The sequence below is a fragment of the Dryobates pubescens genome, chromosome 22 (assembly GCF_014839835.1).
Source record: "Dryobates pubescens isolate bDryPub1 chromosome 22, bDryPub1.pri, whole genome shotgun sequence".
NCBI lineage: Eukaryota > Metazoa > Chordata > Aves > Piciformes > Picidae > Dryobates > Dryobates pubescens.
Genome location: NC_071633.1, coordinates 8,258,168 through 8,278,711, shown reverse-complemented (window position 1 = coordinate 8,278,711; position 20,544 = coordinate 8,258,168). Strand labels below are relative to the sequence as shown.

The window sequence follows — 20,544 nt, the reverse complement described above, 5'->3', positions numbered from 1 at the left end:
ATGAGCTCACGTACTTCAGTATTCCTCTCAATAGCAGCTCCAGTGCACTAAGGAGACATTCACTGGGCTAATGCTGATTTGGGAGAGCAGACATCTCTGCACAGTATCACAATGAAACTTGCAACATATCAGAGAAATGTCAATTCACCATCACCACCTCATGGCAAGTCATGACAGCGTTGCCCCTGACAGAGCCTTCTGCTTTTCCCCCTCTGAAAGCAGGGTACCACCAAAGCAGCCACCAAATTTGCTTAAGGGAGGAAATTAAGAAAAGGAAAGAAATGATGAAAGGGGAAGCAGAAGCTGTGTGAAGGACAGCTAGAAAGAACTATTTCACAGCATTCTAGATTGTTTTTGAACAAAATAATGTTTTTTAACTTTATTATCTATATTAAGTGATAGTCAAGACCCTAGATATTCTGCAAAAGGGTAGCAGAACAGCTAACTCAGTTATTTCTCCCTCCCTGCCTTTGAAAGAGCAGAAGTTACAACTTCTACTTTACATTAAAAAAACAAAACCAAAAACAAACAAAAGCAATCCAGAAGCAGCAGAACATGAGAACTACTAAAGAACTCTGCAGATCTGACAAAGGAAGAAAGTGAATGATTATTTTAATCTGAGCTCTACTTACCACCATGTCTAGTTTCAAATTGCAATAAAGGAAGAGCTGAAAAAGCCATCCTCATCAGGAGACATACTGCGTTAAATAAAATTTGATCTTGGAACCCTGCTCTGTAAAAGCCCACAGGAGCAGATGGCTTTACCACCCCTGAAGGGAACTGGCAAGACTAAATCACAATCAGGCACTGCTGAAGCACTGCAAGAGTAGATGTCCAGTATGGCAAAAATAGTGAGAAAGACTGAAGGGCTAGGATTTAAATATTGCTTTTGAAATAACAAATTAATTACAAGCCCATCACATTACATTGCCTGGGCAAAGGGCAGACTGAATATAGGGAGTTGTTTCTGGGACTTTTTTTCTTTATAATGATCATTAAACAAACATTGATATTTAGGTGGAAAAAAAGGGGAATAAAAAAAAAAAAGGCATGATCAGGCCCTCCCCTGTACACAGACAGTTCCTCTGATCTTTTTTTCCATGCCCTTTATCAAATTGATAGTGGTTGTTTTCTCATGTCCTGCAGTATTTACTTTTGCTTGTGGGTCTCAGATTGCAGATCTTATCTGTTTACCTGCAAGCTTATTCTTTCATGCTTAAAAAGAAAGGAAAGGCAACAAATCAGATTACAACCTTGAAACAAACATGCTGTGAATTAGAAAGCAAGGGAGGGAAAAGTTAACATCTATCCAAAACCTCAAAGCAAAAACAATAGCTCAAAATAAAAACAGCATTGAAAGATCAAAATTAATTCCCATCAGAATTTCACTGACTGGAATTTATGCTTCATTCCAACTGGAAAACCAATTGAAAATAATGATAGTAGTTCCTTTTCCCTGCAACTTAGTCCAGATGTCCCTGACTGCTAAGGCAATGCAGAACAGCAACATAATTCCTAAGCACTATAAACTGCACTACATATGAGAGGTCATTTTTTAAACTTCATTTACTTAACCTTCAGTCTGCTACAAGAAAAGAGTCCTTCCTTAATTACCAGGCACAGGCAGCAATGCTGCTGTTCAGTTACATGACATTCCCCAGCTACAGAAGGATATTTAAGGCTAAACGTTTCATTACCCCTCGGAGCTGCGTTCGTGCATCCTGTCCCACTGCACGGGACAGAGCTTCTGGAGGGATGTGCCAGGCAGCTCTGCTCTGCAAGGACCTGCAGCCTCCACCGCTCCCAGCAGCAAAGGACTGCAGCAATGAACAGGCAGCTCAGCACTGCCAGTCCCCTTGGAACAGGACTTTTGGAATCCAAACACATAAGGTGGCACAATACCAGCTGAAATCCAAGGGTATGGATATCCCATAACACCCTCTTTCCCCCTCTATACGGTTTACTGGATATTAAAAAGGTAACAGAAAACTCCTCCTTGATTTAAAAGCAAATCTAAGGCAGAGAAACAAATTATAAAAGCTGCTTCTTAAACTAAAAATCAGTCTGCTGTGGCTCCACTTACAGAACAGATTCAGCATTAATCAAGCAATCTCAGGTACTTTTCTAAGGTATGAGATGTAACATACTCATTTTCTGTGTGGGACTGATACGTGGTCATCACCTGCTTCTATTGCCATACTGCATGAAATGTGGCAATTTGAGTTCATCTAATAACCACTATTCCTCATATCCCTAATGCTGGAATTAAAAGAATAAACTAAAACTGTTCTTTTCAAATTACCTTATTTTATCATCTTCCCAAAATAGATTTCTTAGCCTTATTTTAAGTACAGATGCTGAAATGAGGAATGATGAAAACAGTCCACTGCCAATCTCACTGCAGAATTTATCTTCCATGGCCTACTCTCAAAACTAGACTTGGGTGAACATTTTCAATAGTCATCATTGTGAAACTAAACAGAAAGTCATTTACCTTTTATTTTGAAATGCATGACTTTCTATACCATGAATTAAATTTTATGGAACCTCAAAATATACCAAAATGGGGCAATGTGCTCTAGAAGTGGACCTCCTGCACTCCAGCTGCAAATGTGAGCAAGCCTGCAGGAACATCTCCTGATCCAAGTGTAATGCGGATGCTGGGAGCTCAGCACCAATTATTTTGTTCTGCAGATGCAATTCCCATCTGGTGGCATTGACTGCTGATGCAGCTGTAACCTGACTAAGTTTTAACCTGACCCAGTATTTTATAGCCTGATTAAATCTGAATTCTCAGGAAAAGTAAAAATCCAGTTTTCTCATTCTTTTGGAATGACAACTGTGGATTAAAATATTAAAACACTTTCTTTTTTTTTTCTGTGCTGTGGTTTCAACCAGCAGTGTATTTTCTTTACAAATAGCAACTTTCTTCAGCTGTAAAGCATCCCATAAAGATGGCTAGGTCAAAACAACTTAAAAAATTAGTCTCATTTTGTCCTTCAGCTGAGACTAAGATCACATATAAGAAAAATTACGTATAAGAAAAACAGTATTTGCAACAGCCCCAAAGAAAGCATGGTTTGCATTTTAGCGGTTTCAGTGGGACATTATACAATATCACTGCATTGGTATAAATTTTTGCTTGTGTTTGTGATATTGCTTGTTTCACAGATCTAGCCATAATACTAGTCTGATAACACTGGATAAATAGGATGAGCATACTGGAACCGAGATGGAAATGTCATTTTCACATCATTTTTGATACAAATGTCTTTTTTCCAACTGGCATCAGCTGCACCCATCTGCAACTAACCTATGATGAGGAAAGAAGAGCTGTCATATGCATTATGCCTTCTTTCTGCTCTCCCTCCAATCCACATTTTTCAGGAGAAGCAAGTGAGCTGAAATCACAATAATCCTGCTGTCTGTAGCATTAAGAAACCAAAGAAAAAAAATATCATTTCTAGCTCATGCTAATGGAGAACCACAAAGCCAGGGCAAAGGGACAATATAACTTACATACCACAGGCTAAAACCTCCTACCTTTGGGTGGCCCTGTTTAAGAGCCATTTAAGAGCAGGATTGAGCAGGCAGACTATTTTCATTATGGAGCCAAATTAGTATTCTATGACATTTTCTGTTAGAGACAGCAAATCAAACTGGAAACACATTTGATTTAGAAAATACAACTTCTAATTGATATGGGTTAGCAGGTCTAAGGAAAAAAACTATTTGAACCCAATCAATAGCCACAAATAAATTAGAAAGATCAAAACATCTAGCAGTGGAAGAAATTTTCTGGGGAAAAAAATCAAATAAATAATGTCTTTTCTGGATTAGCAGTTAGGTGGAGACCTTCTGGTTAGGACTAAATCTGATCTGCTACCAAAGCCCAGACATTCAGGCATTGCTACTGCAGTAGGTAGGAGTAGGTCAAGTGATGCGTGTGGGATTGAGGTCCCACAGTATATATGCTGCTGCTCAGGTCTAAGCATAACATCCCATATCTGCTCTGAGTAAAGCTCACTCTGGCTTAACAGCTCAGGGCCTTACATCACTGTGCAACTGTTATTCCATCAGTGCTACTTATGCAGCAGGGGACAAGCTGGAAGTTAATGACTCCCAAGTAAAACAGAAGGGTAACTGAAGAGAATTGCAAAGGTTCAACTTGTGTCTAACCACCACCTCAATTCCAAACATCCTTCATCTAGCAGAGAAACACAGCTAAAACTTTAGAAAGCACACAGACATCCTGGATTTAGAAACTGTTCACTCACTTTAGCTCTCTGAGGAAGGTTCATCATGGTGTCTGGTTTGAAGTCATTCTTGTTCTTTCTGCACAGAACTGCTGTGATGATGATAATGATAACTGTAACCACAGCAATGGGAGCCAGCACCGCTGCAATGATCCACAGGTTGTTTGGGGGGTTCTTCACCACAGCTACAGGAAATTGCAGATCAACATTTATAAGTCTCATTGTGCACACACATGATTTAAACTGCTTCCAAAATAATCAAGTGTCCCCATAAAATAATGAATATAAAATGACTGTAAGAAAGCCAGCTATACTTTTGTATTCCCTATGTAAAAAAATAAATCAATCAATCAGCACCACTGCTCAGTTCACAGATCCCTGGGATCTCTTCTCTTAGTTATAGCCAGCTGCTGCAAAAGCAGCCATCAACTCCCAAAGTCAAGTTAGATGCCATATTAGGCATCACTCCAATGGTTCATTTACAGAATAAAAAACAACAACAAGTGTAAGCAATACATCCTTAATTATTTTTCAAACAGAAAACCAGCTCAGAGTAAGGTAGCATGTGTGTTAGAAGTATAAACATGGGGTCCATACCAGGGCTCAAAGACTTACTGGCTCAGCAACAGCAAACTGGCACTGCTTTTTCAAAAACAGTGAAGCTAAGCATACTAACAGCTCTTGCTGATATCAACAGGCAATAAGAAAATCCTTCTCTTGTGCTCCAGAAATACTTTATCATAGTTAAGGCCAAAATGAATCCGTCATTTCTGAAGGAGGGAAAATTATGAGATACTTGCAGATACATTAATAATGGCATCAGGGAAAGGGGTGCATTTCATCATGCTATCTCTAGTTATTTTCCTATGCCACTGGTTGCTGACATGGACAGGCAATTGTGAGAATACCAGTGGAAAGCAGCCTTCTCTATCTCCTAGGGGACTAGCGCTTTCAAATGTCATTGAGCTTATTAGCTGTCAGAGGCACTCAGCATCTTACAGATTCAAACTTCAAATACATATCCTCTTGTTCAGTAGTAGTTACAAACGCCAGCTGAAAGTCCATGTGAAGCTTGAGCCTATTTTCTTTGTAGACCTACAAATTTCTGCAAAGCCAATGTAGTTCATAGAGTGATGCAGAAATAGCATCATCAGGTACATATCTTGTGTGCAGTGCGACAGTAACCACCTGCTTAAGGACTGCCCAAAATGCCAGCTTGAAGCCTTTCAAGGTTCACTTTTCAGGAGACCTGCATAATTCTAAATTATTGACTTTGACATTTAGTTTGGGGCTGTGGGAAAGGAAACTGAATCTGAACTCTATCAGATAACAATAACTTTAATTATAGATTACTGCTGTAGGAGCAGCAAACAGTTGTTGAAAATCTATACTTCTTTCTAGGGAATGGATAGGAAACAATGATCTTATGGCTAATAGGACTGATATTTAGGAATCCTGGTTTACATCTTTAATTCAGTTACCAGCTTCCAATGTGACCTTGAGTATGTCAATCCACAGTTTGCTCAATGCAATAAGACTTCGGTGGATCTTGAAGCAAGCCTTTTATTTTTCCTCACTTATAAAACAGGAACATCCATACTTTTTGTTATTCATCTGTCTTGTCTAACCAGATTATGAGGTCCTGAGGGTAGATGTCTTTTTTTACTGCTTTTTGGTACAGAACATTTCATTCTGCTATAATAGAAATTATAATGAGTAAAAATGCAGTGCACACAAAGTATTTTCTTCGGGATTACAAAGACAGACTGCACATACCATGTATAAAGTGAAAGAAATGGATTTTTTTTTTTCTTTGTAATAAGGTATAAAGATATAACTGCCTCCCTCATTTCAAATCCTCTGACTTCAGAATCTCAGTTACCTGGGGTCACGATTTCAATTTCTGTATATTCTCCTCATATGGTATTTTGTGCATATTTAACTCGTATGAAAATCTACAGATGAACAAGGCTGCCTTATCAGACCATGGAAGTACAAAGTTAGATGATAAGCAGCAGATGTCACAATTATCTAACTATCCAAATAAATCACAACATTGAACAAAGGGCTAGGATTCTGCTATGGATTTCCTACAGATGCTTTACTAAAAAAGATATTAAAGAAATACTCTCATGGAAAACAAAAAGTAATGTAGAAAATAAATGCTAGACTTTATGGAAGCAGGAATGGACATCCTGGTTTCAGTAACAGACAATGATCAAATCAAAGAGCAGGTACAGTATATGGTGTAATCTCTGGAAATTATATCGCACTTCAGTCTACCTCAATCACATGCCCCTGGATGACACATCACTTAGAGTGCTCCCTTCTTTTCCTGTCACCATTACATGCAATTATTATTTCTCCTTCAGAAAGAAATAATGGCACCAGGGTTTCCCTTTTATATACTGTTCAGCCACTAAGGAGATCCATACTGTAGTCCACTATACAATTTTAATGATGTCTGGATTGATGACCTTGGCAATGTGAAGCAAATTCACACATTGAGCTGTTATTATTCACCAAAAAAACCCCAACATTAAGTTGTTCAGTTCATAGAAGTAAATGTGTTTCATATAGCTGTACAGTAGATTTTGCACTGATTGGCTAAATAACAGTTGGTATATAACTTTGATTTACTATGATAAAACATTAGTCAGTTTTCCACAGGAAAAAGAGCAGCCCAACTTCTGTGTGACCATTGGAGGCTCCTCATACCTACCCTGGTGTTTCCACAAATAGACAAACACAAACAATCAAAAAACCCACACGAAATTAAAGGACTAAACCAGAGAATTTTAAAAAGAACTCTTACGATCAGCTTGAACTTGAATAACATAACCCAGTGTCAGGGCCATCCGCTGGGAGTCAACGGTGCTCAAAATTTTGGCAGCTGCAGTGCCCAGCAAAGGTTTCCCATTGTATAAAGTATAGTATGTCAGTTCAGCTGGCTCCTTGGGGCCTGGGATACGCTGGATTTTTACCATCTTTCAGGAAAAACAAAATAACAAAGAAAATGTGAGAAAGAGAAAGAAAATGTGTTTGTATCACACCATTGCAAAAGATGCCAGGAGCTATTTGAAGGCAGTTCACACAAGGAACTCCAGACCCCATATAAGCATAAAATATACGCAAGTATTCTCACAGGATCAGAGCGTCTCCCTTTCATAGCCTAGGCTGTTCAGAGTGGTGACAGTCCTGTCTGCCTTCTTCAAAAATCTTAAACATAACCCTAAGGTAAACCCCTATAGTAAGAAAAGAGTGCAGTAAAAGGAGGAAAGGATCAAATTTTGGACATTGTGGTCCTCTCTAAAGAGCAGATTCTTAAAATCTTAACACTGGAAAATATATTTTACTAGCATGTTGCAGTTGAAAATTTTCCTCACATTTTACTCCTATACTCATTGCTTTTGATCCTAAGCTCACAATAAAAAGAATCATGCTTTTTCCATTTTATTCTGCACAACACCAGCAGAATTTTTATGTTATAATTCTATCTTTCCTGAGAATGGAGGAAGTGTCAAACACCTCTAACACTGAGAGAAAAGGGAAGTTTTGTGATTCCTCTCCATTATGTTATGGGCATTATGTGTTAACATATCATGTTTTCATGGAAAATTTTCCAAAGGTTCACATTTTTGGCAAGTGAAAACATGTTCCTTCTTTTAGATTCTGTCAGTGGGAAAGCACAGAATTTTGGGCAAATGAGAAGGAGTGATTTGTTTTATATATCTCACAACAACGACTCTTGAAAAACATCATGTAATTGAAAAGCAGTAACTTGTCATTTTGAAGGCTGATCCTCTTTGAATCCTCCACAACTAGCACCAGGTGGCTAAACTAGTGAGAAAACTAAATATGATCATTTCAAAGTACTTAATGGGAAATGTTGCTAAATAAGAGAAAGATAATTAGTAAATTACTTGGGATGGAAATCTCTACTTCATAATGTGATCTCTAGCCACATGATTTGATGACTAACTCTGTATAAAGACTGCTTCACGTATTTTTTTTCCAACAAAAAGAATTTCTAGTTTTATTGAGTTACCTAGGAAATGAAGACCTAAGAAACTTTATTTTTCCCATTGAACAAAAGCCTGAAACTCTTCATTATGCTGAATACAAGACTTAACACTAAAAATAGGTATACTGTGTACCAATCCTCATAGCAACCAAAGAAAAAATGTTTATTAGCAATGGTTAACCAATGACAATTTCTACAAGAGGAGAGGCATGCAAGCATAGCTGACTGGAGAAAAACACCACCATTAGTAATGCCAGCCATTCAGCACTTGCTGCTTTGCTATTCATCAAAAAAGGCAGAAACATCTCAACCCAATTATACTTTTGGGGTTTATTTTTTGTTTGGGATTTTTTTGGTTGGTTGGTTGGGTTTTTACACAAACTGAGGCAGGACACACGCAAACAAAGCTCTTTTTTGACATATATCTAGGTGCAAGCAATGCTGTGTTGAGCACCTGCACAGTGTAGCTGCCCACAGTAGTGGCACGTTTGAATCGTCTTCCTTGCTGATGGGACATCATAAAGAGTGGGGCCAAACGCTGCTCCATTAATCTTGCAAAGCTCTGGTTGTTCAGTCCAAGTAATGCAATATCAACTCCTTGAATAACTGAGGGAATACAGAAAAATCACATATAACACATCTCTACATACAGCACATGGTCTGTAGAGTGGTTTAGAACAGAGATGATCTATCTAGATTAGAAGAAAAAGAGCTGGACATTGTTGCACCCCCTCAGAAAATCCTGATGGGGATATAATGAGCTTCTGTTTCAGACCCTTCACTACTCTTCTCTAATATTGTCAACAGTGTTTCAGAGAGTAAAATGCTCCACAAACTCGAAGATTTCAGTTCAGCTAAATCTATGTTCTTCAATGTAAGAAGTTAAAACCTCTTTGAGAGATACCTGGTTTTATGCTTATTATCAGATGTTCCTGTTAACTAAACCAGGTGTTCATCCAGCAGTTTTGAAATCCAAAGTTACAATTTTATACAATGGAAATCTGTTTGAAAGAAAGTATCATGTTTGAGAGCACTGACAACTGAATTTTTTTCTTCCATGTATAAATGCATGTACAATTAAAAAGACACTGAATTTACATGAAGTTCAAAAAAAGTGGTATGCCATGCTAATTTAATTCATACATATGTATGATTTTTCAATATTATTTCAAAAATCTTTTGGGACTACCATGATTTGCTTTTAAAACTGTGTTCCATTGTAATAATAATAATACTCCACTGCAGTAAGTGCATAAAGGCAAAAATGGAGTATTGGGCTCACAGGGTCCAAATGGGGAAGAGCTGTACCACTCTTTTCAGAAGATCATAATCTCTGCAAAAATTTATCTCAAAATTATGAATAGATGGAACAGGTACTAAATCACGCTGGCTTCTGGATGCAGAGTGTAGAATTTAAACCATTTCTTGTCAGGCTCTTTTCCTCTTGCTCTCCTGAGCATTAAACAATACCAGATACAGACACACCAATTAGAAAGGCCTTGGTATTCACTGACTCAAAGACGGCTGGGAGAAAGGGTCTCTTTCTTCCCCAGTTATCACTTAAAAAGTCAAAAGGATTGTGAATGCAATACCAATGAAAGACAAAAACAAACACCAAAGCAAACAAACAAAAACAAAACCAAGTATTTTGAAGCCTAATAGCACTCTTTGCACCTTCTTTTCCTTCAGAAAGTGGTGCTTAATGCTTCAGGTGAAAGATGCCAAAATTCCTGGACTCAGTCAGTAAATCACAACAAACCTCCTTGCTTTGACAGATCACCTTTATTCCTGGGTTGTCTCTACAAGCCCCTTTTGATTTCAGATATAAATCCAAGTCCCAGGAAAAAAAAAGAGAAAAATAAAAAAGTCTATTTATGTTTTAAAACTCTGAGAAGATAATGCTGCACTCCTGAAGTGCTTAAGCCAAAGCGGTGTAAATTCTGAGGCGGTATGGAATGCAAGAGAAGTCTCTGCTCAAGCTGATAAATCACAGTTATGCCCCAGAGTAACTGTAAATACATTTGCTCAGTTGAATGCAACGGGAAGGCTCAGTTGGCAGCCACTTTTTTTTTTGAGTAGAATTACTGCACCACTGTTTTCATATAAATGAGCACTAAAAATTACCTGAAGTGCATGGAGGAGGGAAGAAAATTTAAACGTACCTGTTATCACCCAGTAGTCTCTAGTTGACTCTGAGACATCAAGGTTTGGATACTCCAAAGCTTTAAAAATAAAAGTTGAAATTACATGATAATATTCCAGCATTTGACTCTTTATATGTTCCCAAAACTAGATAACCAGAAAGTGCTAAATAAACCTGAACTATAGCCCAGGAAGGGGTCTAGAGGCATAATTTCCTGGGTTACAATTTCTCTTCTGTCTGAAAAAGGTCATCAAGTGTAAACAGTACAACTGCTGCCATACAAAGCAGAACACGCCTCTGCTATTGCCAGAATATTGGCTGTTACACTCTCTGGGACATAGCCCAGGATTGCCCATTACTGAAAATTACAGGTAATATGCATGTGACAATGTTATATACATTTCTGCTGCTTTCTCCCTGGGGAAAACAAGATGGCATTCTATGGTGATTCCATGATTTCACCCTTACTTAACCCAGTCCACAGTTCTAACCAAAAATAGTATTAATATAAACCAGGAGCAGATTCCACCAATCACAGAGTGCAGTTCCGCAAGAATTACAAATGAGAGTAACAAATACCATTTAAGGTATAACAACCATATGTGTTTACATCTGTGAGTGACATGTTAGGGCCAAATGGGCCCAGCACAAACCCAGACAGACCCTCATGTGTCTAGACGTGGTCCCCCTCTCCCCACTCCTTCCTGCAGAAATTGGGGTAACGCAGGAAGAGGCACAAAAGAGAGGCCCCAGCACATCTGGGTAAACAAGTTTCCTTCTGGGGTAAGAGCACATGCACTGGCCACTGCTTCTCCTAGACCAGGCCTATGTTTCTGCCTTTCATGGCCACAGCCTGGCAGAACCCCTTTTCCTAGGGTAACTATGTGCTGGCTTCAGTTGTCCTATTGGTCCAATTGAATCTCAGGCAAGATATATATACAGGCTGATTCCTAGTCGCCTTTGCCTTGCCTTGCTTGAAGCTGCCTCAAGTTGCCCCTCCTGGAGTTGCCCGGTCCAGAGCCTGGGATAAAAGCCATGAACCTACTCACTGCAAGCTAGAGAAGCCACGAGCCTTGGAGCTGGAGTCAAGCCTTGCTTCCCCTTGCAACTAGAACTCTGCTGTGCCTCAGTTTACCAGGGAAGCCAAGAGCCTTTCACAATAGCATGGTAAACAGCCTGCTGTCCTGCTGAAGCCGGACCAGCCCCGAGACCGCGTGGCCTTCCCGCCGGCAACCAGCCGTGCCTGGCGCACGAGAGCGCCCCCAAAGCCTCAACAGCTAATACACAGCAGCAGCACTGCCTGCTTGGGTGGGATCACCTGTGAGTAATCAATTCATTGCCTTTTTGGCTTAACGGTTCTTGTCGAGTCTCCCTCCCCGCCGTGGTCAAGCGGCATTTTGCGCCCAGGGATCCTCTCCCTGTTATTCCTACTGGTTTGCAGAAAATTGTTTAAAATTGTTATATTTGCCTAAATACTGTCCATTCTCACTGTAAATATATATTCTAACCATACATCAAACCTTTGGGTTTGGGCAAATTTTCATATTAACAAAAAGTTATTGATATTTTTATTAATATCCATTTGCCATATCTTAATTAATTATTCAATAGATTCCTTAACAGTGAGAAACTGATGTTTGCTGGTTTGATGCCTTTTGTTAGCTTTGCCATCTCCAAAGTGCATTTGGCAGTAAAGTTCAATACGCTGCCAATTCATTACACGACGCAGCATTTTCATTCAGTAGATGAATGCAACGAGGAGAGCATTAATACTTGGAACTTAATTCAGAAAATACCCATGCCTTGCATGTTGATACACTGCTACTGAGTGACCTTGATTTTTAAACTCCAAAGTGGTTTGAAATAGTAGACGTTGTAAAGGATCTGATTACGTGCAGTAACAGCTTTTGAGGGATTCATGGCATGTCCTGTGCATTTCCACCACAGACTGCCAAGACTCTGGAGGAGATACTGGAGTTTATTTGTACACAACACACTGAGAACAGCTGCAGTATTTGTTTGATAAACTGAAACAACTACACTGCCACCTGAATAAGCATCAAACACTTTACAAAGTAACTATTTTCACAAGACAGGCTATCAGTCTGAAGCCATAAACACCATGTGCATATTAAGTCAATGAGTTTGCAGTATATCTGCTGCACTGGGAATAAAGCTCCAAAATGAAAGAAGCTATTAGTTGCTAAAGGAACACTAGCTAAAGACTGTTGAATTGGTTCATCATGTGTAAGGCTCAGCACAGAGCTGCAATACCACAAGACTCTTGGTATATGACAAATGGCTTTCACAGCTTCTACCAACCAAACACCCACCTGTATTGCCTTTGTGAGAAGCATCCCAATCCTTCCCATATGCACAGGCCTATTTTATAGGCCAAGCACTTGACCACCATCAAAATTTCCTCAGGCTTTTACCTTGTGATCCTGGATGCCTTATGAAGACAAGTCCTGCACACAGAGCACTCTTTGGACAGTCTCAACCACCAGTCACCAAAAGGAAGAGGACAGGCCCTGCCCTAAATCCCCTTCCTAGGTGTTCAAACATACTATTTGTCAACATTCTCCCTCCATCTCCCCAGAAAATGAACAAGCACCTTAAAAATTTTACCTAAAGCTATGAATCAACTCAGTCCAGTGTTCATATCATAAAGACCTACTGGGCTCTTCCCTTATGTGATCAATTGTTCCAACACTTGTGAAATGAAAAAACTACAAGCTACTCCATCACATTTAGCCTTACCAGTGAGTTTGATAGCTACCAGAAGTTTAACCAGATCTTTACTGGTATTTGAGAACCCTCTTTCAAATTTAACAGGCATCTCATGAAGATTAACACACAGTGAGATCAGCTGGAACTTCCTTAACCAGAGTGCATTACCATGCATTGACATACCCAGCACGCTCCTGTCTCCTCTCACTTCCAGTGAACACTGATCTCCACCAGTGAGCAGATAACCCTTCCCTACAGTCAGCTTAATTTCACATACCAGTTTAACAAACTGATTAAACAAAAATGCCCATAATCAAATGTCATGTCCCTTTATTCATGCAGAGTCAGAGGGCATATATGTCACACAGGCTGCCCAGGCACACAACATGCTTGCTCTCTGTACTGCTGGCTCTTCACAACAACTGAAATGCAAGCACTTATTGATGCCAAAGTGCTTATAACACATTTTAAACTGAGGATCAAGTATAGACAGACCTTACCCACAGCCCAAACACACCCTCAAAGCATGCTACCCCTTGCCACTGGAGCAAACACTGGGAGCTAAGTCTTCCACCAAAGCAATGGGTTATGCTGAAGATGAACTCCACATGCTGTGTACAGTTTTTCTGAAATGGAGAATTTGGGATATTCTGCATTTTGTTTTATACAAAACTCCAGTTTTCTTTTGTTTGGGACCTGGCACAGGTATTTATTTGTTTTTTGTTAATGACAGCATATGTATGTTTTTCTTAGTTATCTACTAGTGTTTGCAGCAGCTAGAGTAAATGCTGGACCTAGAAACTCCCCCTCTCAAACTTTCCCTCATTTGTCATTTTGTTGGGGTTTTTTTAAACATAAAAGTAGTTTAGAAAGTAGTCAGCAAAAACACCTACAACCTGTGAGCTTGATAAGAAAGCTCATGGTGCTTGTAAAGCAGAAGCTCAACACTGACTAATCTTAAGGAGCTGTGTGCTAGGAAGTGCGTACTTACATTCTGCAATGGTGAGGGGTGGGTAGGTTAGGTAGAAACCCACCAGCTCAGCAGACAGCTGATTAAGAAGGTTGCTGGAAACAGTGCCATTTAGAGTTGTGCTTCGATTGTTCACTACATAAAACAGAGTGACAGCTTGGGAGACATTGGAGGTGTTCAAAATCTGAAACAGAGGTAAAGAAAAAATGTGCAGCTGTGGTTCAGCTCAGTTAAAATAAATCCCAGCCAAACCAGTGTAAACAAACTGGGGAAATATTAACTTGAACAATGGATTAGACACAGCTTACTCAACATGGCTGTGCAAAACTTTGTGTGATACTTTAAATTCCTATTTCAGCACATGTAGGACACTGGAGGACAGCAGTAGGCAGAAAAGGTGGAGTGAGGACTGAAAATACTTTTCCCTGTTTTTACCAGGAAATATAAGATGAGGGAAAAGATGCTTATCTAAAAAAAAAAAAAACCAAAAAACAACACCACAACAACAAAAAAAACCCAAACCACACCAAAACAAAACAAAATGAAAAACAACCAAACCAAAAAACCAACATTGTTTGAAGCAGAGGCCTGTATGCCTTGCTCTCTTTTCTGCCTTCCTAGTGCAGTTATCTAGACCCATATCTTCTCCATAAAAAAATAAAGGGCTGTGATGTCTCTTCCATTCCTAGCATCATACAATTACCTGCTAGTCTCTTCCTGTGCCCAAATCTGATGACTGCATTTAAGGACCAATTCTGTTTCGCAAGTACTGGATCAGATCCTCAAACACCAGTTTTATGCAGGAATGAGAGAAGCAAAGGCAGGGCAGGAACGGAAAAAAACATTTGCTCAGAAAAATCATGCCCCAGGACAAGAGTGATGTTTTATGGCTACTTTTTAGGTAGGGCCAACAGCACTCAGCATTCGTGAATGCTGTTTAAACACACCACTTTTATGATTTGGATCACTGAATGAAAACATAAAACACAGTACAACAAAAGCATCAGAAGAGTTCAAGGTCAGATTAACATGTATATCGTATCACAGAGAGGACAATTTCTTTATTCCTGAAGCATGTCACAAAGCATAAGGGTGTTGGCCCATTATATAAAGGTCTGCAAAAGCCAGGCCCTTAATAGTGAATTTAGGTCTGCAAGTATGGAACTGAAATGCACACACAAAAAAAAGAAAGAAATGCAGCCCATCAGTTCAGATCTTACAAACAGCTATGCATGTCACTACACCTGAGTAGCCTCACTGAAAGCAGCTAGTGTGTCAAAATACCATACTCAGTAAAAATAGATTTGGAAGAATACTTTAATATATTTATTTGAATTTCGCTTGAACGATTTAACTGCAAAAAGCAAAACTCAAATTCATGAAAGTAATGGTAGCATTCTTCTAGAAATCATGCATTTGTAAGTTTTCCTGCAAAACATGAACATTTCAGATGGAAGCATAATGCCACTATAGAAGTAAGTTTATGCTGAAATACAAGCATACACCCAGCAAACAATAGCCCAGGGAGTCTGACAATAGGCACTTGCAAAGCACACAACGTTGTACCTGAACTGTTAAGTTGTTGCTGGTGTTTAAGACTTTTCTTTCAGCATCCTGGAATGCTCTCTGTAACCGCTGCTCCATGGTCTGAACAAATTTGCATGACTGTATATTGTCTGTCTGACCCACAAACTGCAGCTCTGGAAAAGAAACGGTATTTGTATGTGGACAAAATATTCTTGGTTGCATAACTCCTGTAATGCCTCACAGCAAAATGCTCAATTTACAAATTAAAGTAGATGAAAATAATGCCACATAAGATCAGTTTATGTCATTCAAGCACTGCACTAAGCTAGCCTTAATTAAGACAAAATGTAAGACTTAAGTTGCATTATTAGAGCTGATTCTCTCTACAAACAAATGGAGATTGTTTCTGCAGTGATTTATAGGATGGTAAAGCCAGTTCACTGTACATATACTTAGAGCCAGGCAGTAAGTGAAATCATTCTAAAACACAAATTATACTCTTAAATCTTGCAGGATATTTGCTTTTGCAGGACATAATCAATCAAAATATTGATTCTCATTCTGTCTGTGCTAGGAAGAGTGTACTTAACTGGGGAATTGCAGTAAGTGTATTCAAACATGTGAGCACACATGCAAGAAATATTTTTACAGCTGAATATATTGGTTTACAGCACTCTGCTTTCTTGTACCTCCTATTACTCTGCTGCACTGCAACTGCTGTGCACTGATACTTGCTACAGCATAGAGGGATTACACAGTGCCCCTAGGTCAGATGGCTGGGATCTAGGTCAAATCCAATGGGTCCTGCCATAACACTATTTCCACAGTGACAGCAGACCACTGCACAGGACAGGGAGGCACACACCAGCTGTCCTACTTGTGCCACATCAACACAACCCCAAAGCAGAGTTTGTACCACTGCTGCACTGGAGGGATCTGAGGCAGGACAGCAAGGTGAAGGAGAGGCATGGCCTCTGTGACACACACACACCCCTGGATGCAGGCAGGCAGGACCTCACTCACCTGTTTTCAGCTGGAAGTGGTATGCGGGAAGAGGCTTCCACGGCAGGGCCAGGGCTGCCACAGACTGGAGATGTGGCACATGCTGCTTTATATCTGCTGTGGCATTGCTAATGCCATATGCAAGAAGCCTTTCAATTACAGCAGCTGGCATAAAGACCAGTCTCCCTCGTGTAACGTAGTAACCAACTGTTACATTATTTGATTGCTCCATAATTTCAATCTAAAAAACACACAGGAAAATGGGAGGGTTTAATTTTATTGTGTTTGCAGTTCAACCACTATGGGATGGGACATCTCATCCCAGATATAGCTGTAATCCCCTATAAATCCAACAGGAACACTTAGTGTCATACCAGACAGTATTAGCAGAACTGCTCAGGGAGCTTTAGACTGAGCCCATGTGAAATGTGCTCTAACTTGAAGCAATGCAGTACAACTACCACAGCTCACATCCCTCTAATTTAGACTAGGGCTTCATTCATGTGTATGTACTAAGACATTTTACTCATTAATGTAAAAATACAGAGAATCCAGAGAACATCCCGCTCCTACCTCATGCTTGAAGTTTAGTGACTTTATGCATGTGTCTATCATTGGAGGTTTGGACACAAATTTTTGAAAGACAGAAGTTTCCAATATTTGATTCTTCAACCTCAGCTACCTCTTTTATACTACTTTTTCTATACTGTCTCATGTGACTAAGATACAGGGTTGGACTAGATGATCTTCAAAAGTCCCTTCTAACCAAATCACTGTATTTTTCTACACTAGTAGAAATGACAAACCACAAGAACAAATACACTGTGAGCCAAAACACAAGTTGAGCTTTACCTCAAAATCTTATATTTTACAAAAAGTTGAAGATATGGAACTGGTCCACCACACTACATTTTAACCAGTTTCTTCTGTTAGAAAATGCAGCTTCTCTCAGATTTACAAGAAGGTGGGAGAGCAATTCTGACAGTTTTCATTGCTGCTGCTGCAACTCAGTAATACACAATTCCCAAATCAACTAAGATCATCCAAACTTGCAGCAATAGACTATGGGGACTGATTCCCTCTTCTTTGAGCAAAATTACTTTTTTGTTCCCAGTGGCTCAGTGAGTATAACTCATATCAGCCTTAGGCAGGGATTTGTGCTGAATCCATGTGCGCAGGAACCTGTGTGGCAGAGAAGGGGGCCCCAGCAACCCACTGAAGCCTGCACCTACACACAGCAACACAGAGGTTTGTGCAATTTAGCTGCAATGTGATGGACACATCTCCCTCATTTATTTTCAACAAAACTTGCTCTCTCTCTGCTCAAGATTTTGGTCCCTGTGGAATTGCACTTGTCAGGCACTGGGTTTTCACACCAGGGAGCAGATTGACAGCAGTGACACCCTGTTTAGCAGCCCTGCTCTCACAATTGATCCAGACTGAGTACTTGGCTGACTGTGAATCAAGTCATTCCTCAGCTGGAGCAAACTGCTGTCAGGAGTTGTTTCCCAGAAAACCAAGAAGAACGTTGGTTTTCTCCCTTCGACTCCATCAGATAAAGTGGTAAAATATTTGGAACAGTTATAATTTTTAGAGCCCAGAGTGGATGTTGCCTGTGCCTGCTTTCCATAGGAAAAGCTCACTGCTCTTCTGCATGATTCCTCTGCATTCAGAGACACCACTGGAGCTGCAGGCAGCTGCAGTTCTCTTGGTGGAAGAGTGTTTGGTGAGATCATGCAGGCAAGCCAAGCACGCTTACCTGTGCGCTGACATTTTGGTTGAAAGCTTGTCTCAGCACTTGGTTGAGTCCTTTTCTCACGCTCTCCTTGAAAAGATTGCTGATCAGCATCCTCCTTGTGTTCAGTAACAGAACTGTGGAACAAGAAGAACTACATATTGGTTTGAGACTTCACCATGCTACTGTCTGCTTTTCTCAATTTTCACATTGGGCTAGCTGGGTGGAGACCACCCAAGCAGCTAGAATTTGCAGTATCTCCAAAGGCAGCAAAACCTGCAGGGGCTCAGCAGCATCCCAAGTTCCCTATTCAGCCCATGACAACAGTACATTGTTTCCAGAGCAAGGCCTAACATCTATAACAAGTCTTGCCATGATGCAGTTCTGAGTGAGGTACGACACCACTCCACTGAGAGTGTACAGACATCCCCACAGAACTGAGCTGGTGCTGCACCGGCAGTCCTACATAAAGGACATGTGCTTCACAACTTCATGGCCAGACTTAAACAGATTTGTTACTCCACTGCTACAACTCTCTTCCACTGAGGAAGTGTCCATATGCTTTCTTTATTAACATTATCACTCACTTTTTTTCTTAGAGTTTGCAAAATGATTTATAGGTGCACTTAAGTACTTTCAATCCTATACTGTATACAAACTATTTTTGTCTTTAGAAACAGTTGTACTCGTTGTGATACTGATGTATTCAGAAGCTGCTAAACACATAATATGTCCAAAAGCTGCTCATTTCATTGCCCCCAGTATCATACAGGTCTATATAAGGTTACAAACCCTTTTATGTAGCTATTTTTCTTTGCTGGTATCTCCAGGATACACACACTTCCTGGTGCTGTGCTCTGCTACTATATGGAGTCCATATCAAGCCTGGGCAAGGGACCTTTCCAGACCCCTTTAGCTTAGAGCTCTTATAGCTAAGGCAAAGCTGTCTCTGTAAAAAGCAGCTAGAGCCACAAGTGGGACTGTTCACAGAGAAAGCTGCAAATCCTTCCCTTTTGAAACATACAACTCTAAATACTAGGCATTATTTTCAAATGAATCTTTAATGACAGAATTAGGTGCTCAGAGAAAAGCAGAATAAGATCCTCATATGTAAACGGCCAAAGACAGGCAGGTTGCTGCACTCCCTCTCCAGTGATACAGGCTCCTTGCTGCAAAGGGGAGACCAAACCACCATGTCAAATGGGGTTGCCCCTCCACATAGGTGGTCCTACTAGATCCCTGCGTTGACTCACTGATCCTCAGAGCACCTGATCTCACCATTTCACTTGACACATTCACTGCAACATCCAAGCTTGGAATGAAGCCAATGTCATTCTTTTAGCTCCCCTGCTTTTACCTGTCTGGTTTATCAGTGCAGAAGCCTTGTCCCTAAATTAATCACCAATGTTCCCATGTTCCTTGACACTTGAGTGCATTTCCCGCTTGTCAGCAGTTGCTCCCCCTAGACAAGCAAGGTCCTCCCAGCAAACTCAGCAACCCCACGTACCTGTTTTAACCATGAGGTTCCTGGAGAGCCGGCAGTCCAGGGGAGGGGCTGCAGTCATGTTAGCGAAAGCGGCTGCTGCCGTGGTTTCGGGATGAGCAGGGGTACTTTCCACGGGAGCAGGGCTTAGCCTAGTTGTTTTCGCTGATGCTGTAATAGATGTCAAAGCTGCTGTAATTGTCAGTGGGTATGGGGTTGATGTTTTGGTCATTTCTGAGCTTGGGAACTTCTGGGTGCCAGTGGCTGTTGTTTCTATCTGCCTTGGTACGTTTGCTGTGGGTGCAAGCGTGGAAGCTGTGACTGTGCTGCTTTTAGGGGTTATGAGCATAGCTGTCATGTCCACGGGTGATGCAGTTGTGTTTCTTGTTGTAAAAGGAAACTCTGTATGTGTTCCTACTGAGCTTATGTCTGGTGACAGTTTTGTGGCAGTGTTATTTTTTGTTAGTGTCAGTATGGGTGTGCTTAAAGCCATCACAGATGGCAAAGATATGTTTTCAGTGCCGAGAAAAGAGAAGGAAGAAGCTGGCACTGGTGAAGCTGGAGATGTTTTTCTTGTTAGTGGTTTTGCTTCTGAAGTTCCTACTGTAGGTATTGCACCAGAAGATACGCCAGATAACACTGTAATGACAGAATGGGTAAAGTTGGTTGTTGTT

At 40.3% G+C, this 20,544-nt stretch overlaps 1 protein-coding gene across 1 annotated transcript in view; it reads right to left on the bottom strand.

The window, feature by feature from the left end:
- The window catches only part of KIAA1549L (KIAA1549 like), a 109,658-nt gene that overhangs the window by 37,720 nt on the left and 51,394 nt on the right, over positions 1-20,544 (bottom strand). Inside the window, exons 3-11 of the mRNA XM_054171872.1 lie at positions 19,895-20,509; positions 18,412-18,524; positions 16,674-16,893; positions 15,690-15,823; positions 14,145-14,307; positions 10,443-10,502; positions 8,735-8,886; positions 7,072-7,243; positions 4,278-4,441 (exon numbers count right to left, since the gene is read on the bottom strand). Coding sequence (XP_054027847.1) covers positions 4,278-4,441; positions 7,072-7,243; positions 8,735-8,886; positions 10,443-10,502; positions 14,145-14,307; positions 15,690-15,823; positions 16,674-16,893; positions 18,412-18,524; positions 19,895-20,509 — 1,793 coding nt within the window. The remainder of the gene's footprint in view (positions 1-4,277; positions 4,442-7,071; positions 7,244-8,734; positions 8,887-10,442; positions 10,503-14,144; positions 14,308-15,689; positions 15,824-16,673; positions 16,894-18,411; positions 18,525-19,894; positions 20,510-20,544) is intronic.